The sequence below is a fragment of the Lampetra fluviatilis genome, chromosome 61 (assembly GCF_964198595.1).
Source record: "Lampetra fluviatilis chromosome 61, kcLamFluv1.1, whole genome shotgun sequence".
Taxonomy (NCBI): domain Eukaryota; kingdom Metazoa; phylum Chordata; class Hyperoartia; order Petromyzontiformes; family Petromyzontidae; genus Lampetra; species Lampetra fluviatilis.
In genome coordinates this window covers 479,299-499,894 of record NC_136335.1, presented here as the reverse complement: position 1 = coordinate 499,894, position 20,596 = coordinate 479,299, and the positions used below count along the sequence as shown (strand labels likewise).

General features: G+C 59.3%; 1 protein-coding gene across 2 annotated transcripts in view; it reads left to right on the top strand.

The window, feature by feature from the left end:
* Window positions 1-20,596, top strand: part of ABCA2 (ATP binding cassette subfamily A member 2) — a 63,515-nt gene that overhangs the window by 24,851 nt on the left and 18,068 nt on the right. Inside the window, exons 8-30 of one of the 2 annotated variants that reach the window (XM_078881310.1) lie at window positions 682-975; window positions 2,008-2,233; window positions 3,194-3,386; window positions 4,501-4,660; window positions 5,438-5,566; window positions 6,060-6,230; window positions 6,544-6,640; window positions 7,072-7,245; window positions 7,796-7,898; window positions 8,093-8,207; window positions 8,667-8,857; window positions 9,799-9,949; window positions 10,263-10,467; window positions 11,229-11,414; window positions 11,517-11,697; window positions 12,071-12,283; window positions 12,897-13,093; window positions 13,791-13,958; window positions 14,076-14,377; window positions 15,265-15,382; window positions 16,200-16,517; window positions 17,346-17,561; window positions 18,151-18,253. In XM_078881310.1, the coding sequence (XP_078737436.1) occupies window positions 682-975; window positions 2,008-2,233; window positions 3,194-3,386; window positions 4,501-4,660; window positions 5,438-5,566; window positions 6,060-6,230; window positions 6,544-6,640; window positions 7,072-7,245; window positions 7,796-7,898; window positions 8,093-8,207; window positions 8,667-8,857; window positions 9,799-9,949; window positions 10,263-10,467; window positions 11,229-11,414; window positions 11,517-11,697; window positions 12,071-12,283; window positions 12,897-13,093; window positions 13,791-13,958; window positions 14,076-14,377; window positions 15,265-15,382; window positions 16,200-16,517; window positions 17,346-17,561; window positions 18,151-18,253 (4,211 nt within the window). Of the gene's footprint in view, window positions 1-681; window positions 976-2,007; window positions 2,234-3,193; window positions 3,387-4,500; window positions 4,661-5,437; window positions 5,567-6,059; window positions 6,231-6,543; window positions 6,641-7,071; window positions 7,246-7,795; window positions 7,899-8,092; window positions 8,208-8,666; window positions 8,858-9,798; window positions 9,950-10,262; window positions 10,468-11,228; window positions 11,415-11,516; window positions 11,698-12,070; window positions 12,284-12,896; window positions 13,094-13,790; window positions 13,959-14,075; window positions 14,378-15,264; window positions 15,383-16,196; window positions 16,518-17,345; window positions 17,562-18,150; window positions 18,254-20,596 lie in introns of both variants that reach the window. The other variant, XM_078881309.1, reaches the window with a different exon arrangement.

The window sequence follows — 20,596 nt, the reverse complement described above, 5'->3', positions numbered from 1 at the left end:
CACATTCAAATCGAGGTCTAGACACCTCTCCTGCAACCCACGTGGTTGCTTGGGTTCCAACTTGACTGCTAGCAATTGAAGTGAGAGGGGGGCCTGGGTAGGACCCAGCGCGGTGGTTCGAGGTTGACTGCCGCCGGTTTCGGCGTAACGACCGGGGAGCGGCAGCCGGCAGGACGGACCGCGCCCGACGTGGACGCCCACCGGGGGAGAGAGATGGAGCGATGGAAACGGCTCGTGCCGTCGGTGCTACGCAGGTCGGAATCGTGGGACCGCGAGACACGCCGACGGTTTGGGGGAGAGGTCTTCACGAACCCGCCTGGTAGACAGGAGTTCGTGGGTTCGATCCCGACGCCTGTTAATGTCTCTCTCCCCGTGGTCGCGTAGATTTTTCTCCGGGTCCTCCGGTTTTTCCCTCCCCACATTTAGAATCGACGTCACGCGTCCAGAGTATTTGGCTGCTGCTATACATGTCCACGTGGTGATAAGCCACTTTGTTGGAGCTATGATTTGTGATAGCCAGGTTGCTTCTGAAAAAGAGCTTTTTAGCTCAGTGGGCCTTACCGGGTTTAGTTTAGCTTTAGTTGATGGATCACAGCTCACGCACGACGGTAACGAAACTAACCAACCAATCGAACCAAGCAACGCCTCCCTCTCCCCTCACTTCCTGCGTGCCGCCCGCAGAACGTGCTGCTCACCCCAACGCAGCTCTTCCGCCTCGCCTGCGCCACCGACAAAGGGGGACCGCCACGGCCGCTTCTGCTGCGGCCGTCTGGCGCCGCGGCCCAGGGTGGCCTGCGCGAGGTTCGGTCCCGCCTGTGCCCGGCGGGGGCGGAGACGCAGGCGGCCGACGGCGCGGCCGGCGCTCCTCCGTGGCGGAACGACGGCGGCGGCGCCGGCGGCGAGGCGCTGGCGGCGTTCTCGAGCCTGGCGCTGGAGCTGAGGCAGCAGGTGGAGCCGGCCAAGGTGGTGCAGCAGGTAGGGTAGCGGAATGGCGTGGGGGGAAAGAAGCCGCTATAGACCGTCGCTTATAATGATAATAAAATACGCTTTAGTTCTTTTCGGTAAAGTCACATAGGTAGAAGAAATAATAGTCTTCAAAAAATCTTCACCTGAAGACGGTTGCTTGTGTGGCGATTGAAACGTCGTGATCTATTGTTTTTTCTACCTACGTGACTTTACCGAAAGAACCCAAGAGTATGAATACCTGCAGTCATTAAAGCTTCAAATCAAGAATAATATAATGATTTCGACTTGTACTGCTGTCGTACAGACGTAATGGTTCCGAGGCACCAGGAGGGGGAGCCACAGGTGAGTGGGAAGCCAGCAGCCACGCGCTGGTGAGAAGCCGGCGCTCCGACAGTTTCCTGAACTCCGCGGTCCTCTATATATGGAGGTGTTTATCGGCCAACGAAATGCGTGTTTTGTACGTGGGAAGAGGAAAATCGGAGCGCCCTGGAGAAAACTCACGCATGTGTGGGGGGGCAGCACTTTACTCCGCACGGATAGTCCGCACACTTTGCTGTGCGGTCTTCTCCTGGCGTGCCAGGGTGCGGCGGTCCACCAAGCCCCTCACTGCTGCGTGCTCTCCCGGTGGTCACGTGGATTTTTTTTCTCTCCAGGTCCTCCGATGTTTCCTCTCATTTACGATCGACGTTCACTCCGTGAAGTATTTAGAGTTTTTGGCTGCAGTGAAGTCCCACGTGATGAGCCACTTCGTTGAGTTATCATTCCTGGCCAGGTCAATTCTGAAACGGAAGCTAATTTCTCAGTGGGCTTTACCTGGTAAGATAAACATAGATATATATTTTTAGTGATTTGTGTTCCTCTCCTATTCTTTGCACTCCTATTATGCTTTCCTATTGTTTGTCGTCGTAACGTTCTAAACCTGGCCCCTACTGAACATCTGTGAAAAAGAGCTTTACAGCTCATCGGATTTCTCCAGTGTAGATAAAGATTCTGATTCCTGTGGTCGCCACCCCCCCTCCCCCCACCACCCCCGTGCGGCAGCTGGACCTGGAGCGCATGAACGCCAGCGGCACGCGGCAGCGCCTGCAGGAGCTGCTGGAGGACGTGGGGCGGCTGCACAAGCTGCTGCGGGACATCCATCTGCTGTCGGGGCTGGCTCGCCTCCTCCCCAAGGGCGCCTGCGCCACCAGGCGGGGGACCGGCGCCACCTCCTCCCCGCAGGAGCCCGACGGCCACGGAGCCGGCAACGTAACCACCTTCGGCACGGGTGAGAAGCGGCGTGGCTGGCCCAGGCGGTGGGTGGCGGGGGTCGCCCTTCTTGAAACCCTCCAAACATTGGTATTGTTCGTATTGATATCATCCTCGAGAAAATGTAGTTCACGTATAAATGACTAATGCTTGTAGGGGGCCCTGTTTTAACAAGCGTGGCATTTCAGGACATCCGTCTTTCCTCCTCCCCCCCCACTCCTTGCGTGATGAAACGGGGGCGGCGTTGTGATCACAATCGGAGTCTTTATTTAGACTGGAGGAATCCGATGAGCTACGAAGCTGTTTTCCACAGATGTCCAGTTATGGGCAGGTTGTGATATGCGGGGTGACGACGCCGCTGCTTCCGTGCATGCGAAGTTACTCCTCCCGCCACGCTTCCCTCCTTGCGACGTCACCACCGCACCTCCGATTTGTGCGGTTGGCTACGTGCGGTTCGAAGAAGTTCAACATTCATACTTACTGCCCATAGACTCAACACTGCCCATAGACTCAACACTACCCATAGACTCAACACTGCCCATGGACTCAACACTACCCATGGACTCAACACTGCCCATAGACTCAACACTGCCCATAGACTCAACACTGCCCATAGACTCAACACTGCCCATAGACTCAACACTGCCCATAGACTCAACACTGCCCATAGACTCAACACTACCCATAGACTCAACACTACCCATAAACTCAACACTACCCATAGACTCAACACTGCCCATAGACTCAACACTGCCCATATACTCAACACTACCCATAGACTCAACACTGCCCATAGACTTAACACTACCCATAGACTCAACACTGCCCATAGACTCAACACTGCCCATATACTCAACACTACCCATAGACTCAACACTACCCATAGACGCCGCAGCTCCGATTATCACGGTTGGCTATGTACGGTGTGAAAGAAGTTCAACATATGTGCGTACGTACATGCGTGTGCCGGCGGTGGCAGGGAACGCGACATCGACGGCGGCGCCGCCTAACGGCACGGAGGGAGCGCCGCACGAGGATGCGGTGGCAGACGACGACGATGACGACGCCGACGACGACGAGGACGCGGCGGATGACGGCGGCGGCAAGAACCACTTCTCGGGATTCGTGCGGCTCTGGGCCGGGCTGCAACCCATCCTGTGTGGGAACAAGCGGTGAGTGAGCGCCGCGCCGGCACGAGCGGAGACGCGGAGCGATGACGTCGCCTCTCTTGTATGGTGGGGGGGGGGGGGGTGGCGACGAGATGTTACCCTCCTGAGCTCGTGGGTTCGATCCCGACCCCTGACGCCCGTTGTATATTTGGAGTTTGCGTGTTGTCCCCGTGGTCGCGTGGATTCTTTCTCTGGGTCCTCCAGTTTTTACCTCCACATTTAGAAGCAACATCACGCATTTATATTATTTAGCTGCTGTACATTTCCGCATTTTAAGCCCCTTCGTTGAGCTCTCATTTGTGGCCAGGTCGCTTTTGAAAGATTATCTAATAGCTCAGTGGGCTTGACCTGGTAAGAAAAAAAAGAGTTTAGTTTCATTTTTATTTCGATTGAAAGCTTTCGTGACTGCAGGGATTCATCTTCTTGGTTCTTTCGGTAAAGTCACGTAGAAGGGAAGTAACGAAATTAGGGAAGTAATAAAATTACTTCCCTTCTACGTGACTTTACCGAAAGAACCAAGAAGATTAAACTATATTATTTAAAATGTCCCAGGTGTAAGACCCTACTAAGCTTTGTAACTATTTTACAGAAGCTGACCCTGCCTGTGTATATATTACATATTCTAAACTATATAACTTTTCATAACATACTTTTTTTTCTTGGTTCTTTCGGTAAAGTCACGTAGAATGGAAATAATAAAATAATAAAAATAAAACATTATAAAATAATTCTCACGACGTTTCGGCCACAACGCAAGCAGCCGTCCTCAGGTGAAGAACAGGTCTGTCGAGAAGACAGAGTCTGAATGATACACTCCAGGCTTGGAGCGTCTATTTAAGCTGGGAGGGAGGAGGAAGAGCGCCTTGACAAAAGTTTAGTTTAATTTGTGTGTTTTTCTAGAAATGTTATGAACTGCCTTCTCCTGGCAGAGCCAGAGTTACGGCTCCTCCTCGACATCCACGCGGTGATCCACCAACCCCTACGCTGCTACCTCCACATTGCTGGAGTACAGGCCACGCCACGTGCAGCGTCACGGCCATCGCCACCGGGGTAGCCCCGGCTACGACCGCATTGACCTGCCGCGTTCTGCCGCGTTCTGCTGCTGCTGTGCTCGCAGAGAGATCAACCCGGAAGCGCTGAAGCAGGGGAACATGAGCTCCCTGGGCTTCACAAGCAAGGAGCAGCGCAACCTGGGCTTGCTTGTGCACCTCATGACGAGCAACCCCAAGGTTCTCTATGCGCCCGCCGGATCGCAGGCCGACCAGGTCATCCAAAAGGTGATGCGGAGTGCGCCCAGAAGGGGTCTCGCCGCTGGCACGTCCGTCCACGCGCTCACCGCAGCGGTCGGCATGGCGCAAACATCCCCCCCCCCCCCCCGATCCCTCTGCTGAACCCCAACCCAATCCTAGATTGACGACAACGTCGCCCTCCTCACCATCCCCAGCATACTCCGTGGACTCACCCCTGCCTGGCTCTCCCCTCTCATCTCACTCTACTCTTCTTCACGCACTCTCCTACCTCTCCCCTCTCGTCTCACTCTACTCCCCTCCACGTACTCTCCTACCTCTCCCCTCTCATCTCACTCTACTCTTCTTCACGCACTCTCCTACCTCTCCCCTCTCATCTCACTCCACTCCTCTCCATGCACTCTCCTACCTCTCCCCTCTCATCTCACTCCACTCCTCTCCACGCACTCTCCTACCTCTCCCCTCTCATCTCACTCTACTCTTCTTCACGCACTCTCCTACCTCTCCCCTCTCATCTCACTCCACTCCTCTCCATGCACTCTCCTACCTCTCCCCTCTCATCTCACTCCACTCCTCTCCACGCACTCTTCTACCTCTCCCCGCTGATCCCGCTCCACTTTCGCTGTAAGAACTATAGCACCAATACTACGTGTATTCAATTTTTATTATTAAATATGTCCACTCGTTAATTCAGTACCCCCACTGTGTCTTCATGTCTCTGTGCCCCTGTGTCCCCACTGTCCCCGTGTCCCCACTGTGTACCTTTGTCCCCGTGTCCCGACCGCGTCCCTGCCGCATCGTCCGCAGGCGAACGAGACGTTTGCGTTCCTGGGGAACGTGACGCGCTACGCCCAGTTGTGGCTCAATGCCTCGCAGAAGATCCGCGCGGTGCTGCACGGGGGCCAGCTCCACGACCACATGGGCTGGGGGCACCAGGTGAGAACCCCTAATGCCGTACCCCTAGAGCCAAGGGGGTCCCTAACAACAACAACAACAACCGCCATTTGCCACGAAGTGGCGGTGACGTCACCACGGCGCTTGTGTCAGGCTAGGTGCACTCTAAGGTCATGTGGAGTGTCGAATGATCGCTGGCAGGAGGTCACGGAACAGCCCCAAGTGCCATGGGTTGACTGACTGAGATGACTGGCAGAAGCGCCATCGGTGCTCCCCACTGTGCCAACTCACCGCGTTTCCGCGGCCCAACACTCCGCTCGCTGTTGTGAGCTTCGCTCCGCTGCCCTCCGCTAACGTTGGAGGGCGACTGCTTCAAATTGCCCAGCAGTGTCTTTCACGAGCCCCGGCCTCCACAGAGGCCGATCGTGAAACCGCCGGTACCCCCGTCATCGGCAGGCCTCCAACAACCGGCCATCGCGTCGCTCTTCCCGGTGTGAGCGCGTTTTGTTTTTCCCCGCGTGCCACTGCGCCGCAGCTGGTGGAGGAGCTGTCGCGTCACCCGGAGCTGCTGAACCTGTCGGGCGGCCACCTCCGCCAGGGCCTCCTGGATGGCGCCGCACAGCCCCTGCCCAACGCCTCCGTCGTGCTCAGGCAGCTGGACGTCATCGACAACGCGGCCTGCGGGTGGGCCCGCTTCATGTCCAAGGTGAACGACTGCGGCTGTGGTTGCTATAAACGTCCTCATGATGATAGACATTTTGTTGAGCTATCATCTGTGACCAGGTCGCTTCTGTAAAATCACTACATATTGCTTGGTGGGCCTTCCTCATTGTTGGTAGTGTCGGCTACGGTGCGACAGAAGTTCAACATTCATACTACTCTACACTACGACACGCTACACTACTACACTATACACGACACTTCCACACTACGCAACAATTACCTGGTAAAATAAAAATAGTTTAGTTTTCATATTGATGATGACGACAATGACGATGTTGTCGCCGCGTTCGCTGCAGGTGAGCGTCGATGTATTCCGCGGGTTCCCCACGGAGGACGCCATCGTGAACTACACGCTCAACCGCGCCTACCACGAGAACGTCACCGTCTTCGCCAGTGAGCTCCCGAACCTCCTCGCCCTCCGGCCCCTCGCTGTAGAACACGGACGGAAACGCGTCGCAGGTCCCAGGGGAGAACGTGCACACGCACTCCATACCGTCACTCGCGCTCTGGAGGACAGGGCACAACCCACACACCTCTGATGAGCACGGTTGGCTATGTGCGGTGCGAAAGAAGTTCAACGTACAATACGTACGTACACACTCCGCACCAAAAGGCGTCCGAGTCAGGAATCGAACCCGGGGGGGGACCCTTCTTTCCGTGAGGCACGAGCGTCACTACTGCGCCACCACCACCACCACCACCTATGCTGTTGTCGTCATCGTTGTTGTCGATGTCGTTGTTGTTCTTGTTACCATTGTCGTTGTTGTCGTCATCGTTGTTGATGTCCATGTCCACTCACCTCCACCCCCCCACCCCCCCACCAGGCGTCATTTTCCAGACGGACCGGCACGGCGCTCTGCCGCCGCACGTCATCTACAAGATCCGGCAAAACTCGAGCTTCACGGAGAAGACGAACGAGATCCGGCGCGCCTACTGGAGGCCCGGACCCAACTCTGGTGGGCAGTACTACTTCTTCTATGGCTTCGTGTGGATCCAAGGTGAGAGAGAGGTGGGGCAGCAGCATCAGCGGTGTGTGTGTACTTACGTATGCACGTTGAACTTCTTTCGCACCACCGTACGTAGCCAGCCGTGCTAATCGGAGGTGCAGTGTTGAGTCTATGGGCAGTGTTAGTCTATGGGCAGTACATATGTATGTATGTATGTTGATCTTCACCTGCACCGTAGCTGGCACTACCAACAATTAGGAAGGCCCACTGAGCTATATAGCTTTCTTTCAGAAGCGACCTGGCCACGCATGATAGCTCAACGAGAAGTGGCTAATCATGTGGAAATTTATAGCAGCAAAAATATCTAAATGCATGTTCATTCTAAATGTGGAGGGAAAAACCGGAGGACCTGGAAAAAAATCTACGCGACCATGGGGAGAGATATGCAAATTTCAAATGTATAGGCGTCAGAGTTGGGATCCAACCCACGACCTCCTACATACCAGGCGAACTCGTTAAAATCTCACCAAGGTAGTGAACATCTCCTGCTCACGTTAGTTTTTTTAACGGAGACCCTTTGTGCCGTCTTGTGCGCTGGCAGACATGATCGAGCGAGCGATCATCAACACGTTCGTCGGGCACGACGTGGTGGAGCCCGGCAACTATGTGCAGCTCTTCCCCTACCCCTGCTACACGCGTGACGAGTGAGTGCTCCTGCTGCCAGCCGGCTACTGTGAGAGTTGTGAGAGTTGTGAGGGTTGTGAGTGCTCCTGCTGCCAGCATGGTTGAGTGTTCTCCGTGTCGGTTTGTGTTTGTAGCCGCTGGGCATCGGCAGTGATGCCGTTTCTCTCACTCTCTCTCTCTCCCTCTCCCTCTCTCACGCGCAACTGCGCCACAGCTTCCTGTTCGTCATCGAGCACATGATGCCGCTGTGCATGGTCATCTCCTGGGTCTACTCCGTGGCAATGATGATCCAGCACATCGTGGCCGAGAAGGAGCATCGTCTGAAAGAGGTGAGGGTTCGAGCACCGGCGGGAATGCTGCGGGTGACTCCGGCGTGCCGCCGGGGAGTGGACGGGAGTGGAGGCACACAGCCGTTGTGCTACTCGGTGGGCAAAGTGGACGATCATCCCCTGAGTAGGCGTGTGGTGATCGGTGGCAACGAGCGATGATGATGATTCCAGGTCCCTGTCGCCAGGCGATGCTGGGGCTGAGCAACGTGGTGACGACGATTATGATGTACGTACGTTGAACTTCTTTCGCGCCGTAGCCAACCATGCTCATCGGAGGTGCGGGGGAAGGACAACAAACTAACGCACAAACAGCAGTGCCACAGTAGTGGTGACGATGATGCCAGATCCCTGCAGCAAGGTCATTTAAGATGGTGGGGCTGAGTAACGCGGTGATGCTGACGACGATGACGATTGTTTTGATGATGACGATTGCCACGGTGCCGGTTCTCCCATCTCCAGGTGATGAAGATGATGGGTCTGAGTAACGCGGTGCACTGGGTGGCGTGGTTCATCACGGGCTTCCTGCAGCTCTCCATCACCGTGGCAGTGCTCACCGTCATCCTCAAGTACGGCCAGGTGCTCATGCACAGCGACATCTTCATCATCTGGCTCTTCCTCACCATCTACGCCCTGGCCACCGTCATGTTCTGGTGAGTGGCAGTAACCAGCAGCAGCAGCGCCAGCAGCGCCAGCAGCGGTGTTAATCGACGGACAAACGCGGTCATCGGCGACGTTGCTGAGAATATAAATAACTAAATAGAATTGATATAAATTCATAATAAAGATTTTTGGCTTAGATCGCGTAAATATGAACGTGTCATTAACCCGTCACCACCCGACACAGCCCATCGGCTAGGTTTGTCACGTAAACAAAACGTGCCAATTAGTGACTACTTCAACACACCGCTTGTGTGTTGGAGGTTGAACACTCAACATTTGCTATTTGAGTCCTGTGACGTTTTGCTGGTAGTTACAACAACAACAACCAGCTTCATCAGGCGGTGAAGCTGAAACACTGTGCAGCCGCTGCACGGTTGTCGTTCCGTGCTCTCGTAGAGAGAGAGAGAGAGCGGACGACTCGTAGAAAGAGAACGGACGACTCGGAGAGAGAATGGACGAGGAGCGAGAAGGCAGCCGTTGCACGATGAACCCGGCACCAACAATTGCCCAAGCTCTGCAGTTTTCTGTACATGAAGGTGTTATCGGCCAATTAATGAGTATTTACTTGTGAATTAAGCAGGCAGTCTGTTGCCTCCATATCTGTCTCTCAACGTAAAAATGAAATGGTTTTACACTTCCCAATTCAAGCAAATCTCTGGACCGGTTTTGGCACACACGGTCTCGTCAGCAGAGTCGGGTTTGCTGACTTTATCGGTTCCACACAAGAAAAAGCTCTGGACCGGTTTCGACATTCGGTGTTTCATCGACAGAATCAGGCTTTCTGGCAATATTGGTTCCACACAAGCAAAATCCCTGGACCGGTTTCAAATGAGTGCCTTGCCAGCCTTCACAGGTGCTACGCGCTGACAGCACCTGCCCCAAAAGTCTCTTGAGGCTATACGGGGGATCTTCGTCTTGTGTGTATACTCAGCTTCCTGGTGAGTGTGCTCTACTCGAAGGCGCGCATGGCAGCGGCGTGCGGGGGCATCATGTACTTCCTGAGCTACGTGCCGTACATGTACGTCGCCATCCGTGAGGAGGTGGCGCACGACAAGATCACGGCCTTCGAGAAGTGCATCGCCGTGAGTCTCACTGGGGCGGTGGCTCCTGGTGCGGTCCACACGCACGGCCACACCACACACACGCACAGACCCCTGCGGCCAGACTACAGACACACAGACCCCACATGGCCACACCACACACACACAGCCAGACCTCGCACACACACGGCCAGACCCCACACACGCTTCCAGACTACACACGCACTCGCACATGGACAGACTCCTCTTGCCTACTCTCTCCTTTCTGCCACACCACTTGCATGCACCATGTAATGATGAAGACGATGACGATGATGCAACATCCAAACTGTGAATTTCTCTCCCTCCTGCTCAGTCGCTCATGTCCACCACGGCGTTTGGCCTGGGAGCGAAGTACTTTGCGCTGTACGAGGTGGCCGGCGTGGGCATCCAGTGGCACACCTTCCGCCAGTCGCCCGTCGAGGGAGACGACTTCAACCTCTCGCTCGCCCTGCTCATGCTGCTGCTGGACAGCGTGGTGTACGGCGTGCTCACCTGGTACATCGAGGCCGTGCACCCAGGTACGTGCTTGCACGAATGGGTAGCGGCGGTGCAGCGGTTAGCGCTCGCTGCGCTGTGACACCGTGTGTGTGTGTGTGTCCCCTGTGTGTGTGGGGAGTGGTTGTGTATCATTTAGTGCTCACTGCGCTGTGACCCCTGTGTGTGTGTGTGACCCGTGTGTGGGGAGCGGTAGTGTATTGGTTAGCGCTCGCTGCGCTGTGACACCGTGTGTGTGTGTGTGTCCCCTGTGTGTGTGGGGAGTGGTTGTGTATCATTTAGTGCTCACTGCGCTGTGACCCCTGTGTGTGTGTGTGACCCGTGTGTGGGGAGCGGTAGTGTATTGGTTAGCGCTCGCTGCGCTGTGACACCGTGTGTGTGTGTGTGTCCCCTGTGTGTGTGGGGAGTGGTTGTGTATCATTTAGTGCTCACTGCGCTGTGACCCCTGTGTGTGTGTGTGACCCGTGTGTGGGGAGCGGTAGTGTATTGGTTAGCGCTTGCTGCGCTGCAAACCCGCTGACTAATTAGATTCTCTCTCACCACGACCAACAGTGGTGGCAATATTCCGAATAGGTCCTGAAGATCTCCTAGGTCGACTCAGCCTTAAATGAGTACCGTACACGGTGCGTAAACATCGCCACTAGGGAGACAAAGGTGGCCGGGCGTGATGCCGGCCACCCACCCCTTCGTGTGCCGTACCGGCCTTCATAGGTGCTATTCGCTAATGGCACTTGCCCCTACAGTCCGTCAAGGCTACACTGAGGAACTTTGTCTTTGCCTTTAGGCACGTACGGGCTGCCCCGGCCCTGGTACTTCCCCCTGCAGCGCTCCTACTGGCTGGGCAGCGGACGCGCCGACGCCTGGGAGTGGAGCGGCTGGCCGTGGGGACGCGGCGGCGGCGCCGGTGGAGCCGCGGGGCTCAGCATCACCGAGGACGACCAGGCGTGCGCCATGGAGAACCGCCACCGCGGTGAGACCCGTGCCGGGCTGCGCGACTCCCGGCAGCGTGCGACTCGCGGCCGTGCGCGCGACCCCCGGCTGCGCGCGTGACTCGTGGCTGTGTGTGCCGTAGACGAGGCGCGTGGGATGGAGAAGGAGCCCACGCACCTGCCCCTCGTGGTGTGCATCGAGCGCCTCACCAAGGTCTACAAGACGGGGAAGAAGCTGGCGCTCAACAACCTGTCGCTCAACCTCTACGAGAACCAGATCGTCTCCTTCCTGGGCCACAACGGCGCCGGCAAGACCACCACCATGTACGACACGCGCACAAAGACGGACACCCTCCGTGTAGCCTTAACAGACCATTGGGGCAAGCGCTGTTAGCGAGTAGCACCTATTGAAGTCCGGTACGGCACACGAGAGGATGGGTGAGGCCAGCACAACGCCAAGGCCGCGTTTGTATCCTCGGTGGCGATATTTTACTAGACACCGCACCAGGTGCTCATTTTAGGGTTGAGTCTACCTAGGGGAGGCCCAGGACCAGTTCGGATAATAGTCACTGGTGCTGGTGGCCGTGAGCAGCAACCGAACTCGGGTCGCCGGGTTTGTTGTGCAGCATCCTAACCGCGACACCGCACGCACGCACACACGCACACACAATGTTTGCTTTTGCTGCACCCGTCCCAGGTCCATCCTGACGGGGCTCTTTCCGCCCACATCGGGCTCGGCGCGGATCTACGGCCACGACATCCGCTCGGAGATGGACGCCATCCGCAAGAGCCTGGGCATGTGCCCCCAGCACAACGTGCTGTTCGACCAGCTCACCGTGGAGGAGCACCTGTGGTTCTACTCGCGCCTCAAGGGCATGCAGGCCCACGACATCCGCATCGAGACCGACAAGCGAGTGTCCCACCCTCCCCCACCTCCCTCCTGGCCTAGCTCCGCACGCACACGCACGCACGTGTACCCGCAGACACGTGCACGTGCACACATGCAATTGCACGCGTGCAACCGCACACACGCCCGCAGGCACGCGCGCCTGCACGCGCGCATGCACATGCACGCACGCGCACATGTGAATGCGCGCTCGCAGAGAAAACGACGCCTCTTATTGAGATGGGACGGCACAGACACACGGAGCGGTGATGATGATGATGGGAGCAGATGATGTTTCCCTACACATCTACAACGTCGCAGTGGTGGGTATATGTTTAGATAAGACAGACACCCCCCCCCCCATCACCGTAACAGCCTTTAACAAGCTGTTGGGACAAGTGCTGTTTGCAAGTAGTACCTATAAAGGCCGGTACGGACCACAAGGGGGTGGGTGGCCAACACCACTCCCGGCCACCTTTTGTCTCCCCAGTGCCGATGTTCATCGCACAATTCCCCGTGTGGTGATTTATAGCCAAGTCGACCTTGGGGAAATCCCAGGACCGGTTCAAATATTCAAATGTGTAAACTGCAACGATGATGATTTTCTGCCCGCCCCCCCAACTCCTCCACCTCCTAGGATGATCGAGGACCTGGAGCTGAGCAACAAGCGGCACAGCAAGGCACTGTCGCTGTCGGGAGGGATGAAGCGCAAGCTGTCGGTCGCCATCGCCTTCGTGGGCGGCTCACGCGCCGTCATCCTGGACGAGCCCACGGCCGGCGTGGACCCGTACGCACGCCGTGCCATCTGGGACCTCATCCTCAAGTACAAGCAGGGTGAGGTGCCCGCGACCGGCACGCAGAGAGGGGCGGGGGATGAGGAGGAGGCTGGTAGGCTGAAACCCGCTCCCAAACCATGTCCGCGGCGGACGCAGCGGCGGTGAGGAAGGGGGTGGGGGAGGCCTGACGCGGGTGGGACGGGTGGCTCGGCCTGTTTGCTGCGGGGCTCACGTTCGGCAGTGCTAGGAGCCGCGCACGTTGGGTGGCAGGGCAGGATCTCGCACGATCTAACCCTTTCCCATTCCAATGACGTGCGCGTACATCCTCCATTTTTCTTCCGGTTCCATTGCGATGACGTAAACAACATAAATAAATTCCATCGGCTCCGAGATTCGGGGGTGAACGAGACCCCCCCCCCCCCCACCCTGCAACTTGAAGACGTCTCGGAACGGGAAGGGAGTGAACACGGTGCGTGTCCTGATGGCACTGGGCCCTGATGGCACTGGGCCCTGATGGCACTGGGCCCTGATGGCACTGGGCCCTGATGGCACTGGGCCCTGATGGCACTGGGCCCTGATGGCACTGGGCCCTGATGGCACTGGGCCCTGATGGCACTGGGCCCTGCGTGTCCGTTCCATTGAACTTTTACTTCGTAAGTACGTTGAACCTCTTTTGGCAGTGTACGTAGCCAGCCGTGCTAATCGGAGGTTCCTCGCGGTGTGGGGGGGGGGGTGGTTTGTCGTCTCGGGTGAAGGCCGCACGATCCTGCTGTCCACGCACCACATGGACGAGGCGGATCTGCTGGGGGACCGCATCGCCATCATCTCCCACGGGCGGCTCAAGTGCTTCGGCTCGCCGCTCTTCCTCAAGAGCACCTTCGGCGACGGGTACCACCTCACGCTCGTCAAGCAGCAGAGCGGCGGTGAGAGGGGGCGAGAGGGGGTGATTTTTGATGATGATGACAAGGATGACGACGATTGACGATGGCGATGACAATTGCGGTGGTGGTGATGATGACGACGATGATATCTGTCGGCAGCGGAGCCGCAAGGCTGCGCCGCCGACGTCACCGCCGCCACCTCGTCGGCCTCTTCGTCCTCCTCCACGTCGTCGTCGTCGCGCGGGAAGGGCGGCGGAAGCTCCCCAGGGGCGGGGGGTGCCGGTGGTGGTGGCGGCGGTGGTGGCGGGGGGGGCGAGAGCCCATGCCGGGAGCCGCGGGTGACGCGCTTCATCTGCCGCGTGGTTCCCGCCGCGACCCTGCTGTCCGACTCGAGCACCGAGCTGTCGTACGTGCTGCCCGCCGATGCCGTGCGCAAGGGCTGCTTCCAGAAGCTTTTCCAGGTGGGCGAGCGGCGACGGCGACGCCGCTGTGATTGTCGCAGCCGCCACGATTTCGATCGTTCACGCGGGGAAATAAATGAAAAAGTACAATTTGTTTTTACATTTATTTTACCAGGTAAGGCCAACTGAGATCATCATCATCATCATTCGCAGTGGCTTTTGGTTGGTCTAGCGGTAGCCGGCTGGGAGCAGGAGCACTCGCTCGCCCGATCATGTCTGCCAGCGCGCACGCAACGGCACAAAGGGTCTCCGTTAAAAACTAACGTGAGCAGGAGATGTTCACTACCTTGGCGAGATGTTAACTCCCTCGCCTGGTATGCAGGAGGTCGTGGATTTGATCCTGATCCTGACGCTTGCTGTATATTTGGAGTTTGTGTGTGTCTCTCTCTCTCCGTGCTTTTTCTCTCCACATTTAAAATCGACGTCATGGCTGCAATAAATGTACACACGACGACGATGATGATGATGGTGGTAAGCCACTTCGTTGAGCTGTCATTTGAGGCATGAGCAGTACCACTGCGCCGCCGCCACCACCCTGCCATCTTCATCATCTCTGCTCTCTTGATGCACAAATGTTTGGCCGTGTCTGTGTGTGATCCCTTGTTGGGGGAGTGGTGGCGCCGTGGTTCGCGTGATGCACTACGAAACTCAGCCACTGGAGTTCGATTCCCGTTCATGACCAATAACGATGACATGTTTTAACCGCTCCTGGGCCTCCCCTAGGTCAACTCGGCCTTACATAGGCACCTTGTGTGGCGTGTAAATGTCATCCCTGTGGGCGTGGTGGTGGCCAGCCTTCATAGGTTGCTTCGCGCTAAGAGCACTTGCCCCAGAACGGTCTGTTGAAAAAGCTATATGGGGGGATCTTCGTCTTTGTCCCTTATTAGGCCCTGGAGGAGAATTTGATTGACTTGGAACTGAGCAGCTTTGGTCTGAGCGACACCACGCTGGAGGAGGTGTTCCTGAAGGTGTCGGAAGAGGACTTATCCCAGGAGGCGATGGATGGTGAGGTCTCCGACCACACACACACACCACCACTACCGTTGCCACTGCTGTCCACTGCCATCGCCACCATCACCACCATTGCTGCAGACGAGGAAGTTGTACCCTGGTCCTGCCAGGAGAAGGCGGTACAGCAACAACGTGGACACCACCTGTTACGTCTGTACGGGGATAGAGTGTTTCCCCCTCGCATGTGTAGGTTTTCTCCGGGTGCTCTGGTTTCCTCCCACATGTGAGTGCTCGTTAATTGGCCGATAATACCATAAACTATTCAAACTATATAAACTACATTTATTTTACCAGGTTAGGCCCACTGAGCTGTGTAGCTCTTTTTCAGAAGCGACCTGGCCACAAATGAAAGCTCAATGAAGTGCCTTATCACGTGGACATTTATAGCCGCCAAATACTCTAAACACATGATATTGATTTCTAAATCTGGAGGTAAAACCGGAGGACCTGGATAAAAATCCACGTGACCACGGGGAGAGAAAGTGACACACAAACTCCAAATATACAGCTGGCGTCAGGGTCGGGATAGAACCCGCGACCTCCTGCGTACCAGACGAGGTAGTTAACATCTCGCCACCGTGCCGCCCCACTGTCACCATCACTACCACGAAAGACGAAGATCCCCGTACAGCCTTGACAGACTGTTGGGTCACGGCGCTGTTAGCGAGCGCCACCACCATCACCGCCACCACCATCACCGCCAGCCTCGGTGCGAGGCGGCCGCGTGCGGGGCCGCGGCGCTCGGCGTTTTGTGCCAGGCACCGCTCTCGGCGTTTTGTGCGAGGCACCGCTCTCGTCCCTGTCTCAGAAGAGGACGCGAGGAGCGGCGGCGACGACTCCGCCGCCACCGCCGCCGGCAAGACCGGCGCTCGCTCCGCACGCTCGCCGGGCCGCGGCGCCCGCGGAGCTCGTCCCGCGGCGGGGATCGACGAGGAGGACGAGGAGGAGGAGGAGGACGACGAAGAGGATGTGGGCTCGGCGGGAGGGACGAGCGGCACGTCGCCCGGGTCGTCGTCGTCGGTGGGCTCGGTGCGCGGGGACGAGTTTAGCGCGTACACCGTGTCCGGCGAGTACGGCCCGCTGCTCGCCCGCGCCGAACAAGACGACGCCGACACCGCCAGCCTGCGCGGTGAGAGGGCCCCGGCTATTGTGGGGGGAGGGGGGGCGGCACGTGGGTGTGCCACAGTGACGAGATGTTCACTACCTCGCCTGGTATACAGGAGGTCGTGAGTTCGATCCCGACCCCGGACACCTGCTGTATATTTGTAGTTTGAATGTCTCTCTCACAACGTCACGCGTTTTAGAGTATTTGGCTGCTGCTATAAATGTCCACGTGATGATGAGCCCATTTCGTTCAGCTATAATTTGTGTAGGTCTCTTTTGAAAAAGAGCTACATAGCTGAGTGGTGCCTTACCTGGTAAAGTTTAGTTTAGTATATGTACATCTAATCTATGGGGGAGTGGTAGTGTAGCGGTTGGGGCGTGCTGCCGCTATGACGACCCGAGTTTGATTCCTGGTTCCCGGGCCTCCTCCCCTAGGTCGATTCGGCATCAAATGAGTACCTGGTGCAGTATGTAAACATCACCGCTCGGGAGACAAAGGTGGCCGGGCGTGGTGATGACCACCCACCTCCTCTTGAGCTGTGCCGGCCTTATTAAGGGCTACTCGCTACCAGCGCTTGTTCCAACAGTCTGCTAAAGCTGAAAGTGAGAGCTTTGTTTTCTCTTCGTTATGGGGAGTCGAGCAGCAGTCGCACACAGCGCACCGTTGTCCCGGAGCCTCGTCCGCACCTCTCGTAGGTCAGCTCAAAGTCAACAGTCTGTTAAAAGCTCCACAGGGATTGGGGTGGGGGGGGGCACTCTGCATTTGTACATCTAATATTTCACGTGCAGCCACCTAATTGTGTTGTGTAATTGCGCTAACCGTGTCCGTGCGCCGCCGCCGCCGTCGACCCAGAGCCGGAGCCGCATGCCACGCCGTCCCCGGAGCTCGACGGCCAGGGCAGCTACTCGCTGGACGAGTCGTGGCTGCGCCTGCGGCAGTTCCACGGCCTGCTGGTCAAGCGGCTGCATCACGCCAAGCGCAACACCAAGGGGCTCTTCTCCCAGATCCTGCTGCCCGCGTTCTTCGTCTGCGTCGCCATGACGGTGGCGCTGTCCGTACCCGAGATCAGTGCGTGGCCTCAACCCCCCCCAACCTCCGCTCGCCCCAACCTCCCCCCCCCGCTCGCCCCAAACTCCCCCTGCTAGCCTCCCCTTAGTACCTGGTGTGATGTGTAAATATCGGCACTGGGGAGACAAGGCAGCCGGGCATGGTGGAATGACCACCCCCTTGTGTGCCGTGCCAGCCTTCATAGGTGCTTCTCGCTAGCAGCACTTGCCCCAAGAGTCTGCCAAGGCTACACGTGGAGATGGGTGGCCAGATGTTAACTACCTCACCTGGTACACAGGAGGTCATGCGTTTGATTTTGATCCTGACGCCTGTATAGTTGGAGTTTGCGCGTCTCTTTTGTCGTGCTCGTGGATTATTCTTTCGGTCCTCTGATTTTTCCCTCCACATTTAGAATCAATGTCACGCGTTTAGAGTATTGGCTGCTATACATTTCTACACGATGATGATGATGATAAGCCACTTCATTGAGCTATCATTTGTGGCCAGGTCGCTTCCGAAAAAGAGCTACACAGCTCAGTTAGGGGCCTATAATAGTTTCTAGGTTAATCTTGAACTCACCCATGCGCCGTCTCCACCCGTGTGACCCCAGGTGACCTTCCCCCGCTGGTGCTGACGCCGTCGCAGTACCACAACTACACGCAGCCACGGGGCAACTTTGTGCCCTTCGCCAACGAGGAGCGCAAGGAGTACCGGTGAGGGGGGAGGGGTGGGCGTGAGGGGGGAGGGGTGGGCGTGAGGGGGGAGGGGTGGGCGTGAGGGGGGAGGGGTGGGCGTGAGGGGGGAGGGGTGGGCGTGAGGGGGGAGGGGTGGGCGTGAGGGGGGAGGGGTGGGCGTGAGGGGGGAGGGGTGGGCGTGAGGGGGGAGGGGTGGGCGTGAGGGGGGAGGGGTGGGCGTGAGGGGGGAGGGGTGGGCGTGAGGGGGGAGGGGTGGGCGTGAGGGGGGAGGGGTGGGCGTGAGGGGGGAGGGGTGGGCGTGAGGGGGGAGGGGTGGGCGTGAGGGGGGAGGGGTGGGCGTGAGGGGGGAGGGGTGGGCGTGAGGGGGGAGGGGTGGGCGTGAGGGGGGAGGGGTGGGCGTGAGGGGGGAGGGGTGGGCGTGAGGGGGGAGGGGTGGGCGTGAGGGGGGAGGGGTGGGCGTGAGGGGGGAGGGGTGGGCGTGGGGGGAGGGGTGGGCGTGAGGGGGGAGGGGTGGGCGTGAGGGGGGAGGGGTGGGCGTGAGGGGGGAGGGGTGGGCGTGAGGGGGGAGGGGTGGGCGTGAGGGGGGAGGGGTGGGCGTGAGGGGGGAGGGGTGGGCGTGAGGGGGGAGGGGTGGGCGTGAGGGGGGAGGGGTGGGCGTGAGGGGGGAGGGGTGGGCGTGAGGGGGGAGGGGTGGGCGTGAGGGGGGAGGGGTGGGCGTGAGGGGGGAGGGGTGGGCGTGAGGGGGGAGGGGTGGGCGTGAGGGGGGAGGGGTGGGCGTGAGGGGGGAGGGGTGGGCGTGAGGGGGGAGGGGTGGGCGTGAGGGGGGAGGGGTGGGCGTGAGGGGGGAGGGGTGGGCGTGAGGGGGGAGGGGTGGGCGTGAGGGGGGAGGGGTGGGCGTGAGGGGGGAGGGGTGGGCGTGAGGGGGGAGGGGTGGGCGTGAGGGGGGAGGGGTGGGCGTGAGGGGGGAGGGGTGGGCGTGAGGGGGGAGGGGTGGGCGTGAGGGGGGGGGGGTGGGCGTGAGGGGGGGGGGTGGGCGTGAGGGGGGAGGGGTGGGCGTGAGGGGGAGGGGTGGGCGTGAGGGGAGGGGTGGGCGTGAGGGGAGGGGTGGGCGTGAGGGGAGGGGTGGGCGTGAGGGGAGGGGTGGGCGTGAGGGGAGGGGTGGGCGTGAGGGGGGAGGGGTGGGCGTGAGGGGGGGGGTGGGCGTGAGGGGGGGGGTGGGCGTGAGGGGGGGGGTGGGCGTGAGGGGGGAGGGGTGGGCGTGAGGGGGGAGGGGTGGGCGTGAGGGGGGAGGGGTGGGCGTGAGGGGGGAGGGGTGGGCGTGAGGGGGGAGGGGTGGGCGTGAGGGGGGAGGGGTGGGCGTGAGGGGGGAGGGGTGGGCGTGAGGGGAGGGGTGGGCGTGAGGGGAGGGGTGGGCGTGAGGGGGGAGGGGTGGGCGTGAGGGGGGGGGTGGGCGTGAGGGGGGGGGTGGGCGTGAGGGGGGAGGGGTGGGCGTGAGGGGGGAGGGGTGGGCGTGAGGGGGGAGGGGTGGGCGTGAGGGGGGAGGGGTGGGCGTGAGGGGGGAGGGGTGGGCGTGAGGGGGGAGGGGTGGGCGTGAGGGGGGAGGGGTGGGCGTGAGGGGGGAGGGGTGGGCGTGAGGGGGGAGGGGTGGGCGTGAGGGGGGAGGGGTGGGCGTGAGGGGGGAGGGGTGGGCGTGAGGGGGGAGGGGTGGGCGTGAGGGGGGAGGGGTGGGCGTGAGGGGGGAGGGGTGGGCGTGAGGGGGGAGGGGTGGGCGGGAGGGGTGGGCGTGAGGGGAGGGGTGGGCGTGAGGGGAGGGGTGGGCGTGAGGGGAGGGGTGGGCGTGAGGGGAGGGGTGGGCGTGAGGGGGGAGGGGTGGGCGTGAGGGGGGAGGGGTGGGCGTGAGGGGAGGGGTGGGCGTGAGGGGAGGGGTGGGCGTGAGGGGGGGGGTGGGCGTGAGGGGGGAGGGGTGGGCGTGAGGGGGGAGGGGTGGGCGTGAGGGGGGAGGGGTGGGCGTGAGGGGGGAGGGGTGGGCGTGAGGGGGGAGGGGTGGGCGTGAGGGGGGAGGGGTGGGCGTGAGGGGGGAGGGGTGGGCGGGGGGTGGTCTCAGTGGGGCTGGGCCGGTGACCCTGCCGACACGGCCATTGTGATTCCCAATGTGAGGAAGACTTCCGACCCCAGAGCTCAGTTTTCTCAATGCGTGGATCTCTTTCGTGAGAGAGAGCGACTTGGAGTCGTCCCCTCTCTCTTTCTCTCTCCGAGAGAGAGGGGACGACTCTGGGAGAGAGAGAGAGAAGGGACGACTCCGGGAGAGAGAGGGAGGGAACTACTCGGAGGCGCGAGGGGGAGGAACCACTAGATGAGTAC